The sequence below is a fragment of the Oncorhynchus keta genome, unplaced genomic scaffold (assembly GCF_023373465.1).
Source record: "Oncorhynchus keta strain PuntledgeMale-10-30-2019 unplaced genomic scaffold, Oket_V2 Un_contig_777_pilon_pilon, whole genome shotgun sequence".
Taxonomy (NCBI): domain Eukaryota; kingdom Metazoa; phylum Chordata; class Actinopteri; order Salmoniformes; family Salmonidae; genus Oncorhynchus; species Oncorhynchus keta.
Genome location: NW_026289673.1, coordinates 40,764 through 64,481, shown reverse-complemented (window position 1 = coordinate 64,481; position 23,718 = coordinate 40,764). Strand labels below are relative to the sequence as shown.

Below are 23,718 nucleotides of genomic sequence, written 5' to 3'. Positions count from 1 at the left end.
CCTCTGTTCATAACATTATATTTTCAATGCCCCTCCCTGCCTCTGTTCATAACATTATATTTTCAATGCCCCTCCCTGCCTCTGTTCATAACATTATATTTTCAATGCCCCTCCCTGCCTCTGTTCATAACATTATATTTTCAATGCCCCTCCCTGCCTCTGTTCATAACATTATATTTTCAATGCCCCTGCCCTCCCAATGCCTCTGTTCATAACATTATATTTTCCATGCCCCTCCCTGCCTCTGTTCATAACAATATATTTTCAATGCCCCTCCCTGCCTCTGTTCATAACATTATATTTTCAATGCCCCTCCCTGCCTCTGTTCATAACATTATATTTTCAATGCCCTCCCTGCCTCTGTTCATAACATTATATTTTCCATGCCCCTCCCTGCCTCTGTTCATAACATTATATTTTCAATGCCCCTCCCTGCCTCAGTTCATAACATTATATTTTCAATGCCCCTCCCTGCCTCTGTTCATAACATTATATGTTCAATGCCCCTCCCTGCCTCTGTTCATAACATTATATCTTCAATGCCCCTCCCTGCCTCTGTTCATAACATTATATTTTCAATGCCCCTCCCTGCCTCTGTTCATAACATTAGATTTTCAATGCCCCTCCCTGCCTCTGTTCATAACATTAGATTTTCAATGCCCCTCCCTGCCTCTGTTCATAACATTAGATTTTCAATGCCCCTCCCTGCCTCTGTTCATAACATTAGATTTTCAATGCCATTTTCAGACTTCACTTTCTGAAAGGTTGGAATAAGTAGTGACGCATCACATGACTCCAAGGTTTTCTCTGTGTGTGTTTTGTTTATGCTGTTTTAGTCTAGTATAGTTGCCTTTGTAACATCAGGTTAAAACATGCTCTGAGTTACAGCACACCTTATACACAGTAGCCTCCAGCGTGCCTTACCTTTGTGAAAAGGGAGTCTGTGTACAGTATGTCCACACCGGTATGAAACATAGTTAGTTGTACAAACGGGCGTGTTTAAAAAAACAGCCTCAGCTTTTCTTCACAGTGATTTTGTATGGTTGTTGTGTGGAGAGAGAAGAGAAACCTTGAGGCTGCTGTGCTGTGTGGAGTATCTTGACTTGAGTTGTATTTGTTTCTGGTTGACTTGTTCTACTGACACAACAAGGCCTTTTTGACTGGAATGTTCCCCCTCACGATGTTCACTCTTTCGGGTCTGTCCCAAATGGCACCCTATTCCCTATATAATGCACAACGTGGACTCTGGTCAAAAGTAGTGCACTATGTACAGGATAGGGTGCCATTTGGGACGTAGCTTCCTTAACTCCTCACTCGCCCTCTAGCAGCTTGTCAATCAGTGCAGGTGTCCTCCTACTCAGCACCTCAACTATATCAGAACCTAGAGCCCTCTTTCTCTCTCTCTCTCTCGCTGTCTGTCTCTCTCTCGCTCTCTCTCTCTCTCTCTCTCTCTCTCTCTCTCTCTCTCGCTGTCTCTCTCTCGCTGTCTCTCTCGCTCTCTCGCTGTCTCTGTCTCTCTCGCTGTCTCTCTCTCTCGCTGTCTCTCTCTCTCTCTCTCGCTGTCTCTCTCGCTCTCTCGCTGTCTCTGTTTCTCTCGCTGTCTCTGTCTCTGTCTCTCTCTCTCTCTCTCTCTCTCTCTCGCTGTCTCTCTCTCGCTCTCTCGCTGTCTCTGTTTCTCTCGCTGTCTCTGTCTCTCTCGCTGTCTCTCTCTCTCGCTGTCTCTCTCTCTCTCTCTCGCTGTCTCTCTCGCTGTCCCTCTCTCAATTAAATTAAATTCAAAGGGCTTAATTGGCATGGGAAACAAGTTAAATAGATAATAAACAAAAGTGTAAACACTACACAAAAGTTTCAAAGGAATAGAGACATTTCAAATTTCATATTATGTCTATACATAGTGTTGTCACAATGTGCAAATAGTTAAACTACAAAAGAGAAAATAAATAAACATAAATATGGGTTGCATTTACAGTGGTGTTTGTTCTTCACTGGTCACAAATCCTGCTGCTGTGATGCACACTGTGGTATTATCAAAATTGGATTTGTTTTCAAATTCTTTGTGGATCTGTGTAATCTGAGGAAAATATGTGTCTCTAATATGGTCATACATTGGGCAGGAGGTTAGATAGTACAGCTCAGTTTCCACCTCATTTTGTGGGCAGTGTGGACATAACCTGTGTTGTCTTGAGAGCCAGGTCTCATAGGGCACTACTACTGTTGGCCAAGGCCTCTAGGGCTCTGCACAAAACGAGTAGGGAGGAGGGTGCTGCTTTGGACACAGTCCAGTCATGTGGTTGTTGTGGGTTACTGTGTGTGGCTGTAGTGTACAGTCGTGGCCAAAAGTTTTGAGAATGACACAAATATACATTTTCACATAGTCTGCTGCCTCACTTTGTATGGTGGCAATTTGCATATACTCCATAATGTTATGAAGAGTGATCTGATGAATTGCAATTAATTGCAAAGTCCCTCTTTGCCATGCAAATGAACTGAATGCCCCCAAAAAACATTTCCACTGCATTTCAGCCCTGCCACAAAAGGACCAGCTGACATCATGTCAGTGATTCTCTCGTTAGCACAGGTGTGAGTGTTGACGAGGACAAGGCTGGAGATCACTCTCATTCTGATTGAGTTTGAATAACAGACTGGAAGCTTCAAAAGGAGGGTGGTGCTTGGAATCATTGTTCTTCCTCTGTCAACCATGGTTACCAGCAAAGTAAACACGTGCCGTCATCATTGCTTTGCACAAAAAGGGCTTCACAGGCAAAGATATTGCTGTCAGTAAGATTGCACCTAAATCAACCATTTATCGGATCATCAAGAACTTCAAGGAGACCGGTTCAATTGTTGTGAAGAAGGCTTCAGGGCGCCCAAGAAAGTCCAGCAAGCGCCCAGACCGTCTCCTTAAGTTGATTCAGCTGCGGGATCGGGGCACCACCAGTACAGAGCTTGCTCAGGAATGGTAGCAGGCAGGTGTGAGTGCATCTGCACGCACAGTGAGGCAAAGACTTTCAGAGGATGGCCTGGTGTCAAGAAGGGCAGCAAAGAAGCCACTTCTCTCCAGGAAAAACATCAGGGACAGACTGATATTCTGCAAAAGGTACAGGGATTGTTCCATCCAGGAACAGTTTGGTGACAAACAATGCCTTTTCCAGCATGATGGAGCACCTTGCCATAAGGCAAAAGTGATAACTAATTGGCTCGGGGAACAAAACATCGATATTTTGGGTCCATGGCCAGGAAACTCCCCAGACCTTAATCCCATTGAGAACTTGTGGTCAATCCTCAAAGGCGGGTGGACAAACAAAAACCCACAAATTCTTACAAACTCAAAGCATTGATTATGCAATGGGCTGCCATCAGTCAGTTAATTGACAGCATGCCAGGGCGGAATGCAGAGGTCTTGAAAAAGAAGGGTCAACACTGCAAATATTGACTCTTTCCATCAACTTCATGTAATTGTCAATAAAAGCCTTTGGCACTTATGAAATGCTTGTAATTACACTTCAAAATTCCATGGTAACATCCGACAAAAATATCTAATATCTAAAACTTTTGGCCACGACTGTAGTTCAGAAAGGTACTGTGGTAGAATACTGGTTTTAACTAGTGAACGCTATGTTCATTAGGTTGTTACTAGTGATCCTCATTTCCACGTTTTAATGGAGTAATAAGCTTATGATGTAACCCAGTGGAACCAGGGTAACAAGGTGACATAATGGATCTGTGGTATATAATGGAGGTGTGGTATATAATGGATGTGTGGTATATAGTGGATGTGGATGTGTGGTATATAATGGATGTGTGGTATATAATGGATGTGTTGTATATAATGGATGTGTGGTATATAATGGATGTGTGGTATATAATGGATGTGTGGTATATAATGGATGTGTGGTATATAATGGATGTGTGGTATATAATGGATGTGTGGTATATAATGGATGTGTGGTATATAATGGATGTGTTGTATATAATGGATGTGTGGTATATAATGGATGTGTGGTATATAATGGATATAATGTGTGGTATATAATGGATGTGTGGTATATAATGGATGTGGTATATAATAATGGATGTGTGGTATATAATGGATGTGTGGTATATATATGGATGTGTGGTATATAATGGATGTGTGGTATATAATGGATGTGTGGTATATAATGGATGTGTGGTATATAATGGATGTGTGGTATATAATGGATGTGTGGTATATAATGGATGTGTGGTATATAATGGATGTGTGGTATATAATGGATGTGTGGTATATAATAATGGATGTGTGGTATATAATGGATGTGTGGTATATAATGGATGTGTGGTATATAATGGATGTGGTGGATGTGTATATAATGGATGTGTGGTATATAATGGATGGGTATATAATGGATGTGTGGTATATAATGGATGGTGGTATATAATGGATGTGTGTATATAATGGATGTGTGGTATATAATGGATGTGTGGTATATAATGGATGTGGTGGTATATAATGGATGTGTGGTATATAATGGATGTGTGGTATATAATGGATGTGTGGTATATAATGGATGTGGTATATCATGGTATATAATGGATGTGTGGTATATAATGGATGTGTATATAATGGTATATATAATGGATGTGTGGTATATAATGGATGTGTGGTATATAATGGATGTGTGGTATATAATGGATGTGTGGTATATAATGGATGTGTGGTATATAATGGATGTGTGGTATATAATGGATGTGTGGTATATAATGGATGTGTGGTATATAATGGATGTGTGGTATATAATGGATGTGTGGTATATAATGGATGTGTGGTATATAATAGATGTGTATATAATGGATGTGTGGTATATAATGGATGTGTGGTATATAATGGATGTGTGGTATAATGGAGGTGTGGTATATAATGGATGTGTGGTATATAGTGGATGTGGATGTGTGGTATATAATGGATGTGTGGTATATAATGGATGTGTGGTATATAATGGATGTGTGGTATATAATGGATGTGGTATATAATGGATGTGTGGTATATAATGGATGTGTGGTATATAATGGATGTGTGGTATATAATGGATGTGTGGTATATAATGGATGTGTGGTATATAATGGATGTGTGGTATATAATGGATGTGTGGTATATAATGGATGTGTGGTATATAATGGATGTGTGGTATATAATGGATATATGGATGTGGTGGATGTGGTATATAATGGATGTGTGGTATATAATGGATGTGGTATATAATGGATGTGTGGTATATAATGGATGTGTGGTATATAATGGATGTGTGTATATAATGGATGTGTGGTATATAATGGATGTGTGGTATATAATGGATGTGTGGTATATAATGGATGTGTGGTATATAATGGATGTGTGGTATATAATGGATGTGTGGTATATAATGGATGTGTGGTATATAATGGATGCGTGGTATATAATGGATGTGTGGATATATAATGGATGGTGGTATATAATGGATGTGGTATATAATGGATGTGTGGTATATAATGGATGTGTGGTATATAATGGATGTGTGGTATATAATGGATGTGTGGTATATAATGGATGGATATGGATGTGTATATAATGGATGTGTGGTATATAATGGATGTGGTATATAATGGATATGTGGTATATAATGGATGTGTGGTATATAATGGATGTGTGGTATATAATGGATATGTGGTATATAATGGATGTGTGGTATATAATGGATGTGTGGTATATAATGGATATATGGATGTGTGGTATATAATGGATGTGTGGTATATAATGGATGTGTGGTATATAATGGATGTGGTATATAATGGATGTGTGGTATATAATGGATGTGTGGTATATAATGGATGTGGTATATAATGGATGTGTGGTATATAATGGATGTGTGGTATATAATGGATGTGTGGTATATAATGGATGTGTGGTATATGGATGGTGGTATATATATAATGGATGTGTGGTATATAATGGATGTGTGGTATATAATGGATGTGTGGTATATAATGGATATGTGGTATATAATGGATGTGTGGTATATAATGGATGTGTGGTATATAATGGATGTGTGGTATATAATGGATGTGTGGTATATAATGGATATGTGGTATATAATGGATGTGTGGTATATAATGGATGTGTGGTATATAATGGATGTGTGGTATATAATGGATGTGTGGTATATAATGGATGTGTGGTATATAATGGATGGATGTGGTATATAATGGATGTGTGGTATATAATGGATGTGTGGTATATAATGGATGTGTGGTATATAATGGATGTGTGGTATATAATGGATGTGTGGTATATAATGGATGTGTGGTATATAATGGATGTGTTGTATATAATGGATGTGTGGTATATAATGGATGTGTGGTATATAATGGATGTGTGGTATATAATGGATGTGTGGTATATAATGGATGTGTGGTATATAATGGATGTGTGGTATATAATGGATGTGTGGTATATAATGGATGTGGTATATAATGGATGTGTTGTATATAATGGATGTGTGGTATATAATGGATGTGTGGTATATAATGGATGTGTGGTATATAATGGATGTGTGGTATATAATGGATGTGTGGTATATAATGGATGGTGGTATATAATGGATGTGTATATAATGGATGTGTGGTATATAATGGATGTGTGGTATATAATGGATGTGGATATAATGGATGTGTATATAATGGATGTGTGGTATATAATGGATGTGTGGTATATAATGGATGTGTGGTATATAATGGATGTGTGGTATATAATGGATGTGTGGTATATAATGGATGTGTGGTATATAATGGATGTGTATATAATGTATATATATGGATGTGTGGTATATAATGGATGTGTGGTATATAATGGATGTGTGGTATATAATGGATGTGTGGTATATAATGGATGTGGTATATAATGGATGATATAATGGATGTGTGGTATATAATGGATATGTGGTATATAATGGATGTGTGGTATATAATGGATGTGTGGTATATAATGGATGTGTGGTATATAATGGATGTGTGGTATATAATGGATGTGTGGTATATAATGGATGTGTGGTATATAATGGATGTGTGGTATATAATGGATGTGTGGTATATAATGGATGTGTGGTATATAATATATATAATGGATGTGTGGTATATAATGGATGTGTGGTATATAATGGATGTGGTATATAATGGATATATAATGGATGTGTATATAATGGATGTGTGGTATATAATGGATGTGTGGTATATAATGGATGTGTGGTATATAATGGATGTGTGGTATATAATGGATGTGTGGTATATAATGGATGTGTGGTATATAATGGATGTGTGGTATATAATGGATGTGTGGTATATAATGGATGTGTGGTATATAATGGATGTGTGGTATATAATGGATGTGTGGTATATAATGGATGTGTGGTATATAATGGATGTGTGGTATATAATGGATGTGTGGTATATAATGGATATGTGGTATATAATGGATGTGTGGTATATAATGGATGTGTGGTATATAATGGATGTGTGGTATATAATGGATGTGTGGTATATAATGGATGTGTGGTATATAATGGATGTGTGGTATATAATGGATGTGGTATATAATGGATGTGTGGTATATAATGGATGTGTGGTATATAATGGATGTGTGGTATATAATGGATGTGTGGTATATAATGGATGTGTGGTATGGATGTGTGGTATATAATGGATGTGGTATATAATGGATATATATAATGGATGTGTGGTATATAATGGATGTGTGGTATATAATGGATGTGTGGTATATAATGGATGTGTGGTATATAATGGATGTGTGGTATATAATGGATGTGGTATATAATGGATGTGTGGTATATAATGGATGTGTGGTATATAATGGATATAATGGATGGTATATAATGGATGTGTGGTATATAATGGATATATAATGGATGTGTATATAATGGATGTGTGGTATATAATGGATGTGTATATAATGGATATATAATGGATGTGTATATAATGGATGTATATAATGGATGTGTGGTATATAATGGATGTGTGGTATATAATGGATGTGTGGTATATAATGGATGTGTGGATATATAATGGATGTGTGGTATATAATGGATATGGTATATAATGGATGTGTGGTATATAATGGATGTGTGGTATATAATGGATGTGTGGTATATATAATGGATGTGTGGTATATAATGGATGTGTGGTATATAATGGATGTGTGGTATATAATGGATGTGTGGTATATAATGGATGTGTGGTATATAATGGATGTGTGGTATATAATGGATGTGTGGTATATAATGGATGTGTGGTATATAATGGATGTGTGGTATATAATGGATGTGTGGTATATAATGGATGTGTGGTATATAATGGATGTGTGGTATATAATGGATGTGTGGTATATAATGGATGTGTGGTATATAATGGATGTGTGGTATATAATGGATGCGTGGTATATAATGGATGTGTGGTATATAATGGATGTGTGGTATATAATGGATGTGTGGTATATAATGGATGTGTGGTATATAATGGATATGTGGTATATAATGGATGTGTGGTATATAATGGATGTGTGGTATATAATGGATGGTGGTATATAATGGATGTGTGGTATATAATGGATGTGTGGATATATAATGGATGGTGGTATATAATGGATGTGTGGTATATAATGGATGTGTGGTATATAATGGATGTGTGGTATATAATGGATGTGTGGTATATAATGGATGTGTGGTATATAATGGATGTGGGTATATAATGGATGTGGTATATAATGGATGTGTGGTATATAATGGATGTGGTATATAATGGATGTGGTATATAATGGATGTGGTATATAATGGATGTGGTATATAATGGATGGTATATAATGGAAGTATATAATGGATGTGGTATATAATGGATGTGTGGTATATAATGGATGTGGTATGGTATATAATGGATGTGTGGTATATAATGGATGTGTGGTATATAATGGATGTATATAATGGATGTGTGGTATATAATGGATATAATGGATGTGGTATATAATGGATAATGGATGTGTGGTATATAATGGATATGTGGTATATCATGGATGTGTGGTATATAATGGATGTGTGGTATATAATGGATGTGTGGTATATAATGGATGCGTGGTATATAATGGATGTGTGGTATATAATGGATGTATAATGGATGGTATATAATGGATGGATGTATATAATGGATATATGGATGTGTATATAATGGATGTGTGGTATATATGGATGTGTGGTATATATGGATGTGTGGTATATAATGGATGTGTGGTATATAATGGATGTGGATGGTATATAATGGATATAATGGATGTGGTATATAATGGATGTGTGGTATATAATGGATGTGTGTGTATATGGATGTGTGGTATATAATGGATGTGTGGTATATAATGGATGTGTGGATATATATATGGATGTGTGGTATATAATGGATGTGGATGGTATATAATGGATGTGTGGTATATAATGGATGTGTGGTATATAATGGATGTGTGGTATATAATGGATGTGTGGTATATAATGGATGTGTGGTATATAATGTGGTATATCATGGATGTGTGGTATATAATGGATGTGTGGTATATCATGGATGTGTGGTATATCATGGATGTGTGGTATATAATGGATGTGTGGTATATAATGGATGTGTGGTATATAATGGATATATAATGGATGTGTGGTATATAATGGATGTGTGGTATATAATGGATGTGTGGTATATAATGGATGTGTGGTATATAATGGATGTGTGGTATATAATGGATGCGTATATATGGATGTGTGGTATATAATGGATGTGTGGTATATAATGGATGTGTGGTATATAATGGATGTGTGGTATATAATGGATGGTGGTATAATGGATGTGTGGTATAATGGATGTGTGGTATATAATGGATGTGTGGTATATAATGGATGCGTGGTATATCATGGATGTGGTATATAATGGATGTGTATAATGGATATGTGGTATATAATGGATGTGTGGTATATAATGGATGTGGGATATATATGGATGGGTATATATGGATGCATATGGATGTGGTATATCATGGATGTGTGGTATATAATGGATGTGGTATATAATGGATATATAATGGATGGATGTGGTATATAATGGATGCGTGGTATATAATGGATGTGTGGTATATGGATGGTATATAATGGATGTGTGGTATATAATGGATGTGTGGTATATAATGGATGTATAATGTGGATGTATATAATGGATGCGTGGTATATCATGGATGGATATAATGGATGCGTGGTATGGATCATGGATGCGGATGGTATCATGGATGTGTGGTATATAATGGATGCGTGGTATATCATGGATGTGTGGTATATAATGGATGTGTGGTATATCATGGATGTGTGGTATATAATGGATGTGTGGTATATAATGGATATGTGGTATATAATGGATGTGTGGTATATAATGGATGCGTGGTGGGTAATGATTTGTGTAAATCAAATTGTTACTCGCCACTTGTTTTGTTTTGCTTTTCTTTGAGGTGTGACCTTCAGGTTCTTGTAGGATTCAGGATTGTGTTTTATTTAGCCGAGCTAACCTATCTTGGGCATTCCATTGTATTGTGTGTTGGGTTCATCCGTGTGTGTATGTCCATCCGCGTGTGTGTGTGTCTGTATGTGTGTCTTTAGGAGGAGCTGGTTGTGAACCACATGGTGTGTAAGATGGTGGAGAACGTGTGTACCCCGGTGTCTCACTACGCCCAGGGCTTCATCACCGGGGAGATAGGCCCCATGCTCTGGTACCTGTTCACACACTCCAGTGTCGACTCACTACGCGTCAGCGCCATCTCAGTAAGTACAAACACAATACACTAACCAGGGAAACCTGAACTCACTCATTCACTACAATATTTCACTTTCATTTGTGATTGAAGTAGAGATACTGTGTGTACTGATGAAATACCGCTGGATGGATTACGTCCATGTATATAACCTGCATTGGGACTAATATCTTGATGCCAGACCGAGGTTCCTATTTAAACTGTTTCTTGATTTGAGTTTGTCTGACACAAAGAAACCAATGCAATAGTCCCAAATGTACAAACCCTGCCTATCCGGCACTTCAGCCACTTTTAGAAGCCAGATGTGTTTGAAAGTGAACTTGATGATAACTGAGGCCTTCCTGTGTTATTAACTTCATACAGGCCCTGTGCAGAATCACCCGCCTCTCAGCCAGTGCCTTCCACAGTGTGATTGACAAGGTGGGGCTGCCAGCCGTCTTAGCCAGCCTGGTGTCGGGGATCAGCCGTGTCCAGCAGCACATACTCACCATGTTCTCTGCCATGCTGGCGTCAGGGGCCCACGCCCAGCTACACAGACTAGTCCAGGAGCGGGTATGTAGGATACTGTAGTGTAACACCTTGTTAAATACCAACAGTCCTAAATGCTACTCTATTCCCTACATGACTCCCGAGTGGCGCAGTGGTCTAAGGCACTGCATCTCAGTGCTAGACGCATCACTACAGACCCTGGTTCGAATCCAACTGTATCACAACCGGCCGTGATTGGGAGTCCTGGTTTGGCCGGTATAGGCCGTCATTGTAAATAAGAGTTTGTTCTTAACTGACTTGTCTAGTTGAATAAAGGTTAAAAATAAAATAAAATAGTGCACTACTTTTGACCCTATGGGCCCTGGGCAAAGGTAGTGCACTATAGGGAATAGGGTGCCATTTGGGACGCAGGAAATGAAAGCACAACTATAGCCCCTCCTTCATTTAACTGTCACTGTGATACTAAGAGTGTGGCCCGTGCCATAGCTGTATGGGATTGGTGTTGTCTCTGTGTGGACGTGTTTCAGCCCTGTGCCATCTTCTTCAACATTAAACATCTCATCTGGCCCGGCACCGCCGCCCTCTCCCTAACCTCTGACAGATAATTGGCCATTATCGGCTTGTGCTGCTAGTTCCAGCCAACACAGGAGATGAATCCCATCTCTCCTCTTCTTCTCTCTCCTCTCCATCTCCCTCCATCTTTAATCCTCTGGCCCAGTTAGGGTTAGTTGTAAGTATGAACAAATAATGGAATATAAATCTCTCCCAACGGAACACATGCAGCCAAAGCCAGATAAGATGCAGATAAGAAAGAGAAAGATTTGTCTGCATGTGATGTCTAGTCTGTCTCAGGGCCTCACCAACTGGGATGGGAGAGAATCATTTTCTTCAAAGAGAGGAGTTCTCTTATTTCCTGAGGTTGACTTGACTCCCAGTCACTGAGACTTGAACAAACATGCCTTATTCCTACTGATGATTATCTTTAAATATTCATCTTGCTTTCAGGATTCTCCACTAAGAGGGGCAGTACTGTTTCGTAATAGCAGCAGGATTGTTAATGCACAAACAAGGCCCTCCCTCCCTGTAAAGTTCCTATAGACACAAATGAGCCGGTGAAAGTGATTTAAGAAGGTACTGTACATCGCTGCCTTCAAGGTTCTGTGAGATTACCATTGGTCATTTAGTTTGACCTGAATGAATCTACATGTCCATTTCCAATGGAACTTGGGAAAACAAGTCTTTGAGTGCATACAACTTACTGCGTCACCTTTGCACCAATTATAAAATGCTATACATTTTCCTCATTAATTCCCTTGACAAATAGAAGTCCGGAAAGCCTTGTTTATTCATGCATTGTCTTTGCATAAATGTTTTATTTCAATGAATCTCTAAGCAACTCCACTAATTGGGGAAGGAGCTGCAACAATCTTCTAGTGCAGCTTGGAATACTGTTGATGTAATTACAGTTTATGCAGCAGGGTAGACCAGAGGCTTTTGAAATGAATTAACTCAACTGCTCACACACAACAACAGCCAGTATTTAATCACAGTATTTAGGAGTGTTCATGTCTGTCTTACTTCTGCTGTCCTTTTCCATTTTCCTCCTGATTGTGAAAGTTAATCAATTCTGACTAATTTGCTGCCCAGTAAATAGCGTTGAGCCAATTAGTCCCATTAACCTATGGTTTTATGATAAGTGTATTGTTTTGGAGAGGCTGTCGTTTCCACCCTCCCAGCACCTTCCAGACAGTGTAAGTGATAACACCTGTAGCAGCCCACAGGGAGCCTTCCAGGTTAGTGTAGCTCAGAATCAGGTCAACACTATAGCTGGCTCTACTGGTCAGCTAAGACTCAGTGTCAGGTCAACACTATAGCTGGCTCTACTGGTCAGCTAAGACTCAGTGTCAGGTCAACACTATAGCTGGCTCTACTGGTCAGCTAAGACTCAGTGTCAGGTCAACACTATAGCTGGCTCTACTGGTCAGCTAAGACTCAGTGTCAGGTCAACACTATAGCTGGCTCTACTGGTCAGCTAAGACTCAGTGTCAGGTCAACACTATAGCTGGCTCTACTGGTCAGCTAAGACTCAGTGTCAGGTCAACACTATAGCTGGCTCTACTGGTCAGCTAAGACTCAGTGTAGCTCAGTGTCAGGTCAACACTATAGCTGGCTCTACTGGTCAGCTAAGACTCAGTGTAGCTCAGTGTCAGGTCAACACTATAGCTGTCTCTACTGGTCAGCTAAGACTCAGTGTCAGGTCAACACTATAGCTGGCTCTACTGGTCAGCTAAGACTCAGTGTCAGGTCAACACTATAGCTGTCTCTACTGGTCAGCTAAGACTCAGTGTCAGGTCAACACTATAGCTGTCTCTACTGGTCAGCTAAGACTCAGTGTCAGGTCAACACTATAGCTGTCTCTACTGGTCAGCTAAGACTCAGTGTCAGGTCAACACTATAGCTGGCTCTACTGGTCAGCTAAGACTCAGTGTAGCTCAGTGTCAGGTCAACACTATAGCTGGCTCTACTGGTCAGCTAAGACTCAAGCTCAGTGTCAGGTCAACACTATAGCTGTCTCTACTGGTCAGCTAAGGCTTAGCTAACCCCACTTGACTCCATTACAGTTAAGCATATCTTAAAGGGATAGTTCTGACTTACCCATGTGTGTTGTTTCATCCAAATCATTTTTAAATATGACTGTTCTTTATGGAAATTCCAGAATCTCCTGGCTAGCATTTTTTGTTATTGTAGGTAGCAATGATAATCAAATGGATTGTATCATAATGCCAAAACAGTGAACTCTCCCTTTAATGGAGTGGCTGTCTGTCGTTACAGGACTTTGTGGTGAAGATAATGCGTTCACTGGAGAGCCCGTCCTCTGTCATCAGAGCCAAGGCCTTCCTGGTTCTCCTTCAGGTCCTCTGCAGCAACAGGGACATGCTGCTACTCTGCTGCAACTCTAGGTATGGACAGGTCTACTACACGTTCACTCTCTCTCTCTCTCTCTCTCTCTCTCACAGACAGACAGACAGACAGACACAGACAGACAGACAGACAGACAGACAGACAGACAGACAGACAGACAGACAGACAGACAGACAGACAGGCACGCACGCACGCACGCACGCACGCACACACACACACACACACACACACACACACATAATGAAATGTGTCCAACACCACTATTTTGGCTTTGTAGAGGAAGACTGGAATTTAATAGATGCCTTAAATCCTCAGCCTAGAACCAATATCAAAGAGCAACGTTGTGTAAAAACAGTTAAATGAGGTCTATCAAATGGTTCAGCAACTGGAGAAATGGTTTCCTCTAATATATTTCACTGGTTGCTCAAGCAAACGATCATTCTAAACCAATTTATGTCAGGATAACTTATTTTAGGCCTCAGGATTTGAGATAGAAGGAAAAGGGGTGGAATCCCGAATCAAACTCACGAGGGAAGAAGAGATGTTTTTTTGATAAGGGTTGAATGTTGTCTGTCATTCGCGAGCTGCTATAATTATGAAGAGGAAGTAGGACAGCTCTGGGTCCATTTGGATCTAGCTGATAGTAGTTATACCAGGTTGTATGTTGGACAGTCACTCACTTGTTCTTACTTTACATAATTGGTGCAGAGTTATTGATTATTTCTGAGTATTTCAGTAGCACCTTGCTAAAATACTAAATTGTGAAGAAATCAAATGACATATTTAAATGCAAAGTTTCATAACAAATGTAGTTGTGAAAGTTTCAGGACTAACTTTTGTAAAAAAAATAAAAAAGTATCTTGATAGCATGTGAACTCTACATCATATTTAGAAATGGAAATGAATTGGCCTAGTTGCAGTTTAAACAGTCTAGACTCTGCTAGCCAGCCCTGTCTGTGGACGTACACGTCTCTCTCTCTCTCTCCCTCTCTCCCTCTCTCTCTCTCTTATCCCTCCCTTTCTCTCTCTCTCTCATCCCTCCCTCCCTCTCTCTCTCTCTCCCCTCTCCCTCTCATCCCTCTCATCCCTCCCTCGCTCTCTCCCTCTCATCCCTCCCTCTCTCTCTCTCTCCCTCTCATCCCTCCCTCTCTATCTCCCTCTCATCCCTCCCTCTCTCCCATCCCTCTCTCCCTCCCTCTTTCCCTCTCATCCCTCCCTCTCTCTCTCCCTCTCATCCCTCCCTCGCTCTCTCCCTCTCATCCCTCTCTCTCTCCCTCTCTCCCATCCCTCTCTCCTTCCCTCTTTCCCTCTCATCCCTCCCTCTCTCCCTCCCTCTTTGTCTCTCCCTCTTTCCCTCTTGTCTCTCTCTCTCTCCCTCTCCTTGCCAGCCATGTGATGCTGTTGTCTTCTATTTCTTCCCAGACTCTAACAAGTGTTCCCAGGGCGGTCCCTGTCAGCACTAACCCCCCACTCTATCTCCTAATGTGAGAACCGTCTGCAGCGTGGCGGCACTCACCCAAACACTTCTCTAATTAGCTCCACTGTGGCGCGCAGAGCGCACGGCCCACCACACACTCCTCATCGTCATGCCTTCTGATAAATCAGCCCAGCGCCCGCGTCCCTGTTGTGGAAATGTCAAGTTTGTTGCTTTGTGTGAAGTGTTTTCAATGGTCGGAGAAGACATGGAGAGACACTTGTAGGCCAAGCCAGGCGCCGTACGGTGACAGCGTTGCAGGGTGAAATATGCTCTGAAGAAAAGTTGTCTACATGTCTTTTTATAGCTTGACTGGAAATGTGGAGAAAGTGGTTGGAAGTTTAGTACAACTGGTACAAGGTCTGTTGGTATTGAGGTCTTTATTTGATCATGTATTTAACCAATGGATGACATGTTAATATCCACTACTGTTTCATTTGAATGATGTATTTAATGATGTAGCTTGTGATATGCATCGTAAATCAAAAACATAGGTTGGACAGCCTGACCTGTGGTGTGAACCAGTGGCGGCTGCTGAGGGGAGGACGGCTCATAATAATGGCTGGAATGAAGCAAATGGAATGACATCAACGTGTTTGATTACCATGTGCCTGTCCTCCCCAATTAAGGGGAGGGAGAGAGATTTCATTTGCAGTCAAATGAACACTGGGGCCTGATTGTGTTTAGCTGAGTGGGCAGATTTTCTCATCAGCAGCAGAACAAATGAACGAACACTGCTGAAATGATATTCCCACTGGCCTCCCAGGACTATAACAGGAAGTGGGAAGCCCAAATGTCAGGCTGCCACACCTATCAATCTTTGTCACTCTGGTACCAGCTCCGCTTTCGCCCCTGTTCCTCCTGGGATTCCAATTATAGAGCGATGCATGTCGGCTGTCAGCACCTAACGTCCTGCCCATGACTAAATGTCATTCATAGTGAAAGTCACAGTTCTCTCTCTACTCTACTCTACTCTCTATACTCTCTCTATTCTCTCTATACTCTCTCTATTCTCTCTTCTCTCTTTATTCTCTATACTCTCTATTCTCTCTACTCTCTATTCTCTTCTCTATTCTCTCTATACTCTCTATTCTCTCTTCTCTCTCTCTATTCTCTATACTCTCTATACTCTCTATTCTCTCTCTCTATTCTCTATACTCTATGTTCTCTCTTCTCTCTCTCTATTCTCTTTACTCTCTCTATTCTCTCTTCTCTCTCTCTATTCTCTATACTCTCTCTATTCTCTTCTCTATACTCTCTATTCTCTCTATTCTCTTCTCTATTCTCTCAATTCTCTCTATACTCTCTATTCTCTTCTCTATTCTCTCTATTTTCTTCTCTATTCTCTCTATTCTCTCTATTCTCTATACTCTCTCTCTAGTCTCTCTTCTCTCTATTCTCTATACTCTCTCTAGTCTCTCTCTTCTCTCTCTATTCTCTATACTCTCTCTCTTCTCTCTCTATTTTCTATACTCTCTTCTCTCTCTTTTCTATTCTCTCTTTATTCTCTCTCTCTCTCTCTACTAGGACCCAGCTAGTGATATAGGGCTAGTAAAAACCTGGTTGATCCCTACATGCTCAGATAAATAGATGAGTTGAAGTTGTTGACCAGCTACTACCAGCTACCTGACTACTACCAGCTACCTGACTACTACCAGCGACCTGGCTACTACCAGCTACCTGACTACTACCAGCTACCTGACTACTACCAGCTACCTGACTACTACCAGCTACCTGACTACGACCAGCTACCTGACTACTAACCAGCTACCTGACTACTACCAGCTACCTGACTACTACCAGCTACCTGACTACTAACCAGCTACCTAACTACTACCAGCTACCTGACTACTACCAGCTACCTGACTACTAACCAGCTACCTGACTACTAACCAGCTACCTAACTACTACCAGCTACCTGACTACTAACCAGCTACCTGGCACAGCAGGCTCCTCTGAACCTCCTTCCAGTGAAAAGATGGTGGAATGAAGTGGATTCATTGGTACAAATGGAATGTGTTTGTGTGGAAGGTCTTTATAGGTCAGAAGTGTATGGGTTAATAGCACAGCTGTCTTCCTGTCACACTGGGGAGGTCTTTTCTTTCCAAGGACCAGGAATATACTGTATCACTACAGAGAGATGTATGCCTATCGCTGCCTGGGCTTTGCTGTACTGATATCTGGCACACTGTTTTTCTCATCTGTTCATTTGGTTGTGATTAATATCATATTTTCTGGTGTTTGAAGACCCCCTGTGTTGCTTTTAAAACAGCTGTATGCCAGTCATATCATGCCAGTGCCAGTTACTTCTACCAGGGCTTCTTTCCCCACTCAAGTGTGTTTCTCCATTTTCTGTCTAATTTGGAAGCCAGGTGTTTTTAGGGAGGGGAGTAGATGGCTGCTGGGTAAACGTCTGTGGATGGAGTATGTTATGCAGACGTGTGTTCTGTTGGTGGAAAACAAGTTAGGCCTAATTAACACTGCATGTTAATAAGCAAGCGCCCAGGGGCTGTACGTGCATGTGTGTGTGTTTCTGTCTGTCTGTCTGTCTGTCTGTCTGTCTGTCTGTCTGTCTGTCTGTCTGTCTGTCTGTCTGTCTGTCTGTCTGTCTGTCTGTCTGTCTGTCTGTCTGTCTGTCTGTCTGTCTCTCTCTCTCTCTCTCCGTCTGTCTCTCTCTCTCTCTCTCCGTCTCTCTCTCGCTCTCTCTCTCTGTTTTGCAGCTGTATCTGCTAACTGATATGCATACCATCTCAGGCCAGTGGTGTACTGACCTGTAGACACCACATCTGTCTCTCTGTCCAGTGGTGTACTGACCTGTAGACACCACATCTGTCTCTCTGCCCAGTGGTGTATTGACCTGTAGACACCACATCTGTCTCTCTGTCCAGTGGTGTACTGACCTGTAGACACCACATCTGTCTCTGTACAGTGGTGTACTGACCTGTAGACACCACATCTGTCTCTCTGTCCAGTGGTGTATTGACCTGTAGACACCACATCTGTCTCTGTACAGTGGTGTACTGACCTGTAGACACCACATCTGTCTCTCTGTCCAGTGGTGTACTGACCTGTAGACACCACATCTGTCTCTGTACAGTGGTGTACTGACCTGTAGACACCACATCTGTCTCTCTGTCCAGTGGTGTACTGACCGGTAGACACCACATCTGTCTCTGTACAGTGGTGTACTGACCTGTAGACACCACATCTGTCTCTGTCCAGTGGTGTACTGACCTGTAGACACCACATCTGTCTCTGTCCAGTGGTGTACTGACCTGTAGACACCACATCTGTCTCTGTACAGTGGTGTACTGACCTGTAGACACCACATCTGTCTCTCTGTCCAGTGGTGTACTGACCTGTAGACACCACATCTGTCTCTGTCCAGTGGTGTACTGACCTGTAGACACCACATCTGTCTCTGTACAGTGGTGTACTGACCTGTAGACACCACATCTGTCTCTCTGTCCAGTGGTGTATTGACCTGTAGACACCACATCTGTCTCTGTCCAGTGGTGTACTGACCTGTAGACACCACATCTGTCTCTCTGTCCAGTGGTGTACTGACCTGTAGACACCACATCTGTCTCTGTACAGTGGTGTACTGACCTGTAGACACCACATCTGTCTCTCTGTCCAGTGGTGTACTGACCTGTAGACACCACATCTGTCTCTCTGTCCAGTGGTGTACTGACCTGTAGACACCACATCTGTCTCTCTGTCCAGTGGTGTACTGACCTGTAGACACCACATCTGTCTCTCTGTCCAGTGGTGTACTGACCTGTAGACACCACATCTGTCTCTCTGTCCAGTGGTGTACTGACCTGTAGACACCACATCTGTCTCTGTACAGTGGTGTACTGACCTGTAGACACCACATCTGTCTCTCTGTCCAGTGGTGTACTGACCTGTAGACACCACATCTGTCTCTCTGTCCAGTGGTGTACTGACCTGTAGACACCACATCTGTCTCTGTCCAGTGGTGTACTGACCTGTAGACACCACATCTGTCTCTGTACAGTGGTGTACTGACCTGTAGACACCACATCTGTCTCTGTCCAGTGGTGTACTGACCTGTAGACACCACATCTGTCTCTCTGTCCAGTGGTGTACTGACCTGTAGACACCACATCTGTCCCTGTCCAGTGGTGTACTGACCTGTAGACACCACATCTGTCTCTGTACAGTGGTGTACTGACCTGTAGACACCACATCTGTCTCTGTCCAGTGGTGTACTGACCTGTAGACACCACATCTGTCTCTCTGTCCAGTGGTGTACTGACCTGTAGACACCACATCTGTCTCTGTACAGTGGTGTACTGACCTGTAGACACCACATCTGTCTCTCTGTCCAGTGGTGTACTGACCGGTAGACACCACATCTGTCTCTGTCCAGTGGTGTACTGACCTGTAGACACCACATCTGTCTCTGTCCAGTGGTGTACTGACCTGTAGACACCACATCTGTCTCTCTGTCCAGTGGTGTACTGACCTGTAGACACCACATCTGTCTCTGTCCAGTGGTGTACTGACCTGTAGACACCACATCTGTCTCTGTCCAGTGGTGTACTGACCTGTAGACACCACATCTGTCTCTGTCCAGTGGTGTACTGACCTGCAGACACCACATCTGTCTCTGTCCAGTGGTGTACTGACCTGTAGACACCACATCTGTCTCTCTGTCCAGTGGTGTACTGACCTGTAGACACCACATCTGTCTCTCTGTCCAGTGGTGTACTGACCTGTAGACACCACATCTGTCTCTCTGTCCAGTGGTGTACTGACCTGTAGACACCACATCTGTCTCTGTCCAGTGGTGTACTGACCTGTAGACACCACATCTGTCTCTCTGTCCAGTGGTGTACTGACCTGTAGACACCACATCTGTCTCTGTCCAGTGGTGTACTGACCTGTAGACACCACATCTGTCTCTCTGTCCAGTGGTGTACTGACCTGTAGACACCACATCTGTCCCTGTCCAGTGGTGTACTGACCTGTAGACACCACATCTGTCTCTGTACAGTGGTGTACTGACCTGTAGACACCACATCTGTCTCTGTCCAGTGGTGTACTGACCTGTAGACACCACATCTGTCTCTGTCCAGTGGTGTACTGACCTGTAGACACCACATCTGTCTCTCTGTCCAGTGGTGTACTGACCTGTAGACACCACATCTGTCTCTGTCCAGTGGTGTACTGACCTGTAGACACCACATCTGTCTCTGTACAGTGGTGTACTGACCTGTAGACACCACATCTGTCTCTCTGTCCAGTGGTGTACTGACCTGGAGACACCACATCTGTCCCTGTCCAGTGGTGTACTGACCTGTAGACACCACATCTGTCTCTGTACAGTGGTGTACTGACCTGTAGACACCACATCTGTCTCTGTCCAGTGGTGTACTGACCTGTAGACACCACATCTGTCTCTCTGTACAGTGGTGTACTGACCTGTAGACACCACATCTGTCTCTGTCCAGTGGTGTACTGACCTGTAGACACCACATCTGTCTCTCTGTCCAGTGGTGTACTGACCTGGAGACACCACATCTGTCCCTGTCCAGTGGTGTACTGACCTGTAGACACCACATCTGTCTCTCTGTCCAGTGGTGTACTGACCTGGAGACACCACATCTGTCTCTGTCCAGTGGTGTACTGACCTGTAGACACCACATCTGTCTCTGTACAGTGGTGTACTGACCTGTAGACACCACATCTGTCTCTGTACAGTGGTGTACTGACCTGTAGACACCACATCTGTCTCTGTCCAGTGGTGTACTGACCTGTAGACACCACATCTGTCTCTCTGTCCAGTGGTGTACTGACCGGTAGACACCACATCTGTCTCTGTACAGTGGTGTACTGACCGGTAGACACCACATCTGTCTCTCTGTCCAGTGGTGTACTGACCTGTAGACACCACATCTGTCTCTGTACAGTGGTGTACTGACCTGTAGACACCACATCTGTCTCTGTCCAGTGGTGTACTGACCTGTAGACACCACATCTGTCTCTGTCCAGTGGTGTACTGACCTGTAGACACCACATCTGTCTCTGTACAGTGGTGTACTGACCTGTAGACACCACATCTGTCTGTACAGTGGTGTACTGTCACAGTGGTGTACTGACCTGTAGACACCACATCTGTCTCTGTACAGTGGTGTACTGACCTGTAGACACCACATCTGTCTCTCTGTCCAGTGGTGTACTGACCTGGAGACACCACATCTGTCTCTGTACAGTGGTGTACTGACCTGTAGACACCACATCTGTCTCTCTGTCCAGTGGTGTACTGACCTGTAGACACCACATCTGTCTCTGTACAGTGGTGTACTGACCTGTAGACACCACATCTGTCTCTGTACAGTGGTGTACTGACCTGTAGACACCACATCTGTCTCTGTACAGTGGTGTACTGACCTGTAGACACCACATCTGTCTCTGTACAGTGGTGTACTGACCTGTAGACACCACATCTGTCTCTCTGTCCAGTGGTGTACTGACCTGTAGACACCACATCTGTCTCTGTCCAGTGGTGTACTGACCTGTAGACACCACATCTGTCTCTGTACAGTGGTGTACTGACCTGCAGACACCACATCTGTCTCTGTACAGTGGTGTACTGACCTGTAGACACCACATCTGTCTCTCTGTCCAGTGGTGTACTGACCTGTAGACACCACATCTGTCTCTGTACAGTGGTGTACTGACCTGTAGACACCACATCTGTCTCTGTACAGTGGTGTACTGACCGGTAGACACCACATCTGTCTCTCTGTCCAGTGGTGTACTGACCTGTAGACACCACATCTGTCTCTGTACAGTGGTGTACTGACCTGTAGACACCACATCTGTCTCTCTGTCCAGTGGTGTACTGACCTGTAGACACCACATCTGTCTCTGTACAGTGGTGTACTGACCTGTAGACACCACATCTGTCTCTCTGTCCAGTGGTGTACTGACCTGTAGACACCACATCTGTCTCTGTACAGTGGTGTACTGTATCCTACTCTGTTTGTTCATGGTTTTTAATGACAGTGTTTGGCAGGTTATTATCCTCTTGCCTGTGAGGGTTGTTCTTGTTTCAACCTGCAGACTATGTGTTTGAGCTCCTCATTGATCTCTGAATCTATTAGCCTTTATTTTGAACCCTAATTGTTGTAATGAATATCATTTATTTGCTATAATACATCTTACTAATTCTGTTTTCAATGGCTTGTATTGATCCCGGCTCCGTCCGGCTTCATTGGTAGTTTGGAGGCTGTAGGTGAATGATAATGTTTTGCAGACTGGTGATGTACATTGAAAGAGACATCAGGCAGGCCACGCCAGGGAAGGAGCTACAAAGCAGCAATGAATACCTGTCAAAATGCCTCCATCTGCTCATCCGTCACGTCGTGCTGCAGCTGCCAGCCATTCTGGGTAAATCAATCACAATAACACAAAAACCACAGCACTAAGAGGAGATGAGAGGAGAGGAGAGGAGATGAGGGAAGAGGGGAGGGAGGAGAGAGGAGGGAGGAGAGAGGAGGGGAGAGGAGAAGAGGGGAGAGGAGGTGAAGTGAAGTGGGGTTGAGGGGAACTTGCATCAATGGCTGGATGGGGCAAGCCAATTTGATTCTCCCTCTTTTTAATTACCTTTCTGATTGAATTTTAAATCACCCAGCCAGGTATTGACCTTTTCCTGACGTTTAATTTGTAAATCAGTGCTGCTAACATGGCACGTCTCCCATCAGGGCCGGAAGCCAGACCCAACCGGTTCAAACCGGTCCGGGCTCATTCTCCTCTAAGATCACTGGAAGGAGAGGAGAGGGTATGGGGACGGATTGGGAGATCACAGGGAGAGGAGGGGATGAGGAGAGGGGAAGGGGTGGGGTGGGGTGGGTAGAGGAGACTGAAGGGGAGGAGAGGTGATGAAAGGGGAGGGCAAGTGAGGGTTGGGGAGAGAGAACCCTCTCTCTGTCCTCTGTAAATTACATGC

The 23,718-nt window shown here is 42.5% G+C and overlaps 1 protein-coding gene and 1 long non-coding RNA gene across 4 annotated transcripts in view; one reads left to right on the top strand and one right to left on the bottom strand.

The window, feature by feature from the left end:
- The window catches only part of ulk4 (unc-51 like kinase 4), a gene marked incomplete at its 3' end in the record, with an annotated part of 112,954 nt that overhangs the window by 51,535 nt on the left and 37,701 nt on the right, over positions 1–23,718 (top strand). The window contains exons 20-23 of the mRNA XM_052511986.1: positions 10,701–10,862; positions 11,216–11,404; positions 14,174–14,301; positions 23,026–23,159. Of these exons, the coding sequence (XP_052367946.1) occupies positions 10,701–10,862; positions 11,216–11,404; positions 14,174–14,301; positions 23,026–23,159 (613 nt within the window). The remainder of the gene's footprint in view (positions 1–10,700; positions 10,863–11,215; positions 11,405–14,173; positions 14,302–23,025; positions 23,160–23,718) is intronic.
- Positions 19,264–21,324, bottom strand: LOC127926547 (uncharacterized). Of its 3 annotated transcripts, none has more exons than XR_008124427.1 (3): positions 21,273–21,324; positions 20,394–20,522; positions 19,264–19,688 (listed from the first exon to the last, which is right to left on the bottom strand). It is a non-coding gene; the product is annotated as an uncharacterized LOC127926547 (long non-coding RNA). The 3 variants fall into 3 exon arrangements; XR_008124425.1 differs by lacking the exon at positions 21,273–21,324 and adding an exon at positions 21,023–21,074; XR_008124426.1 differs by lacking the exon at positions 21,273–21,324 and adding an exon at positions 21,023–21,074 and having other exon boundaries at positions 19,264–19,561.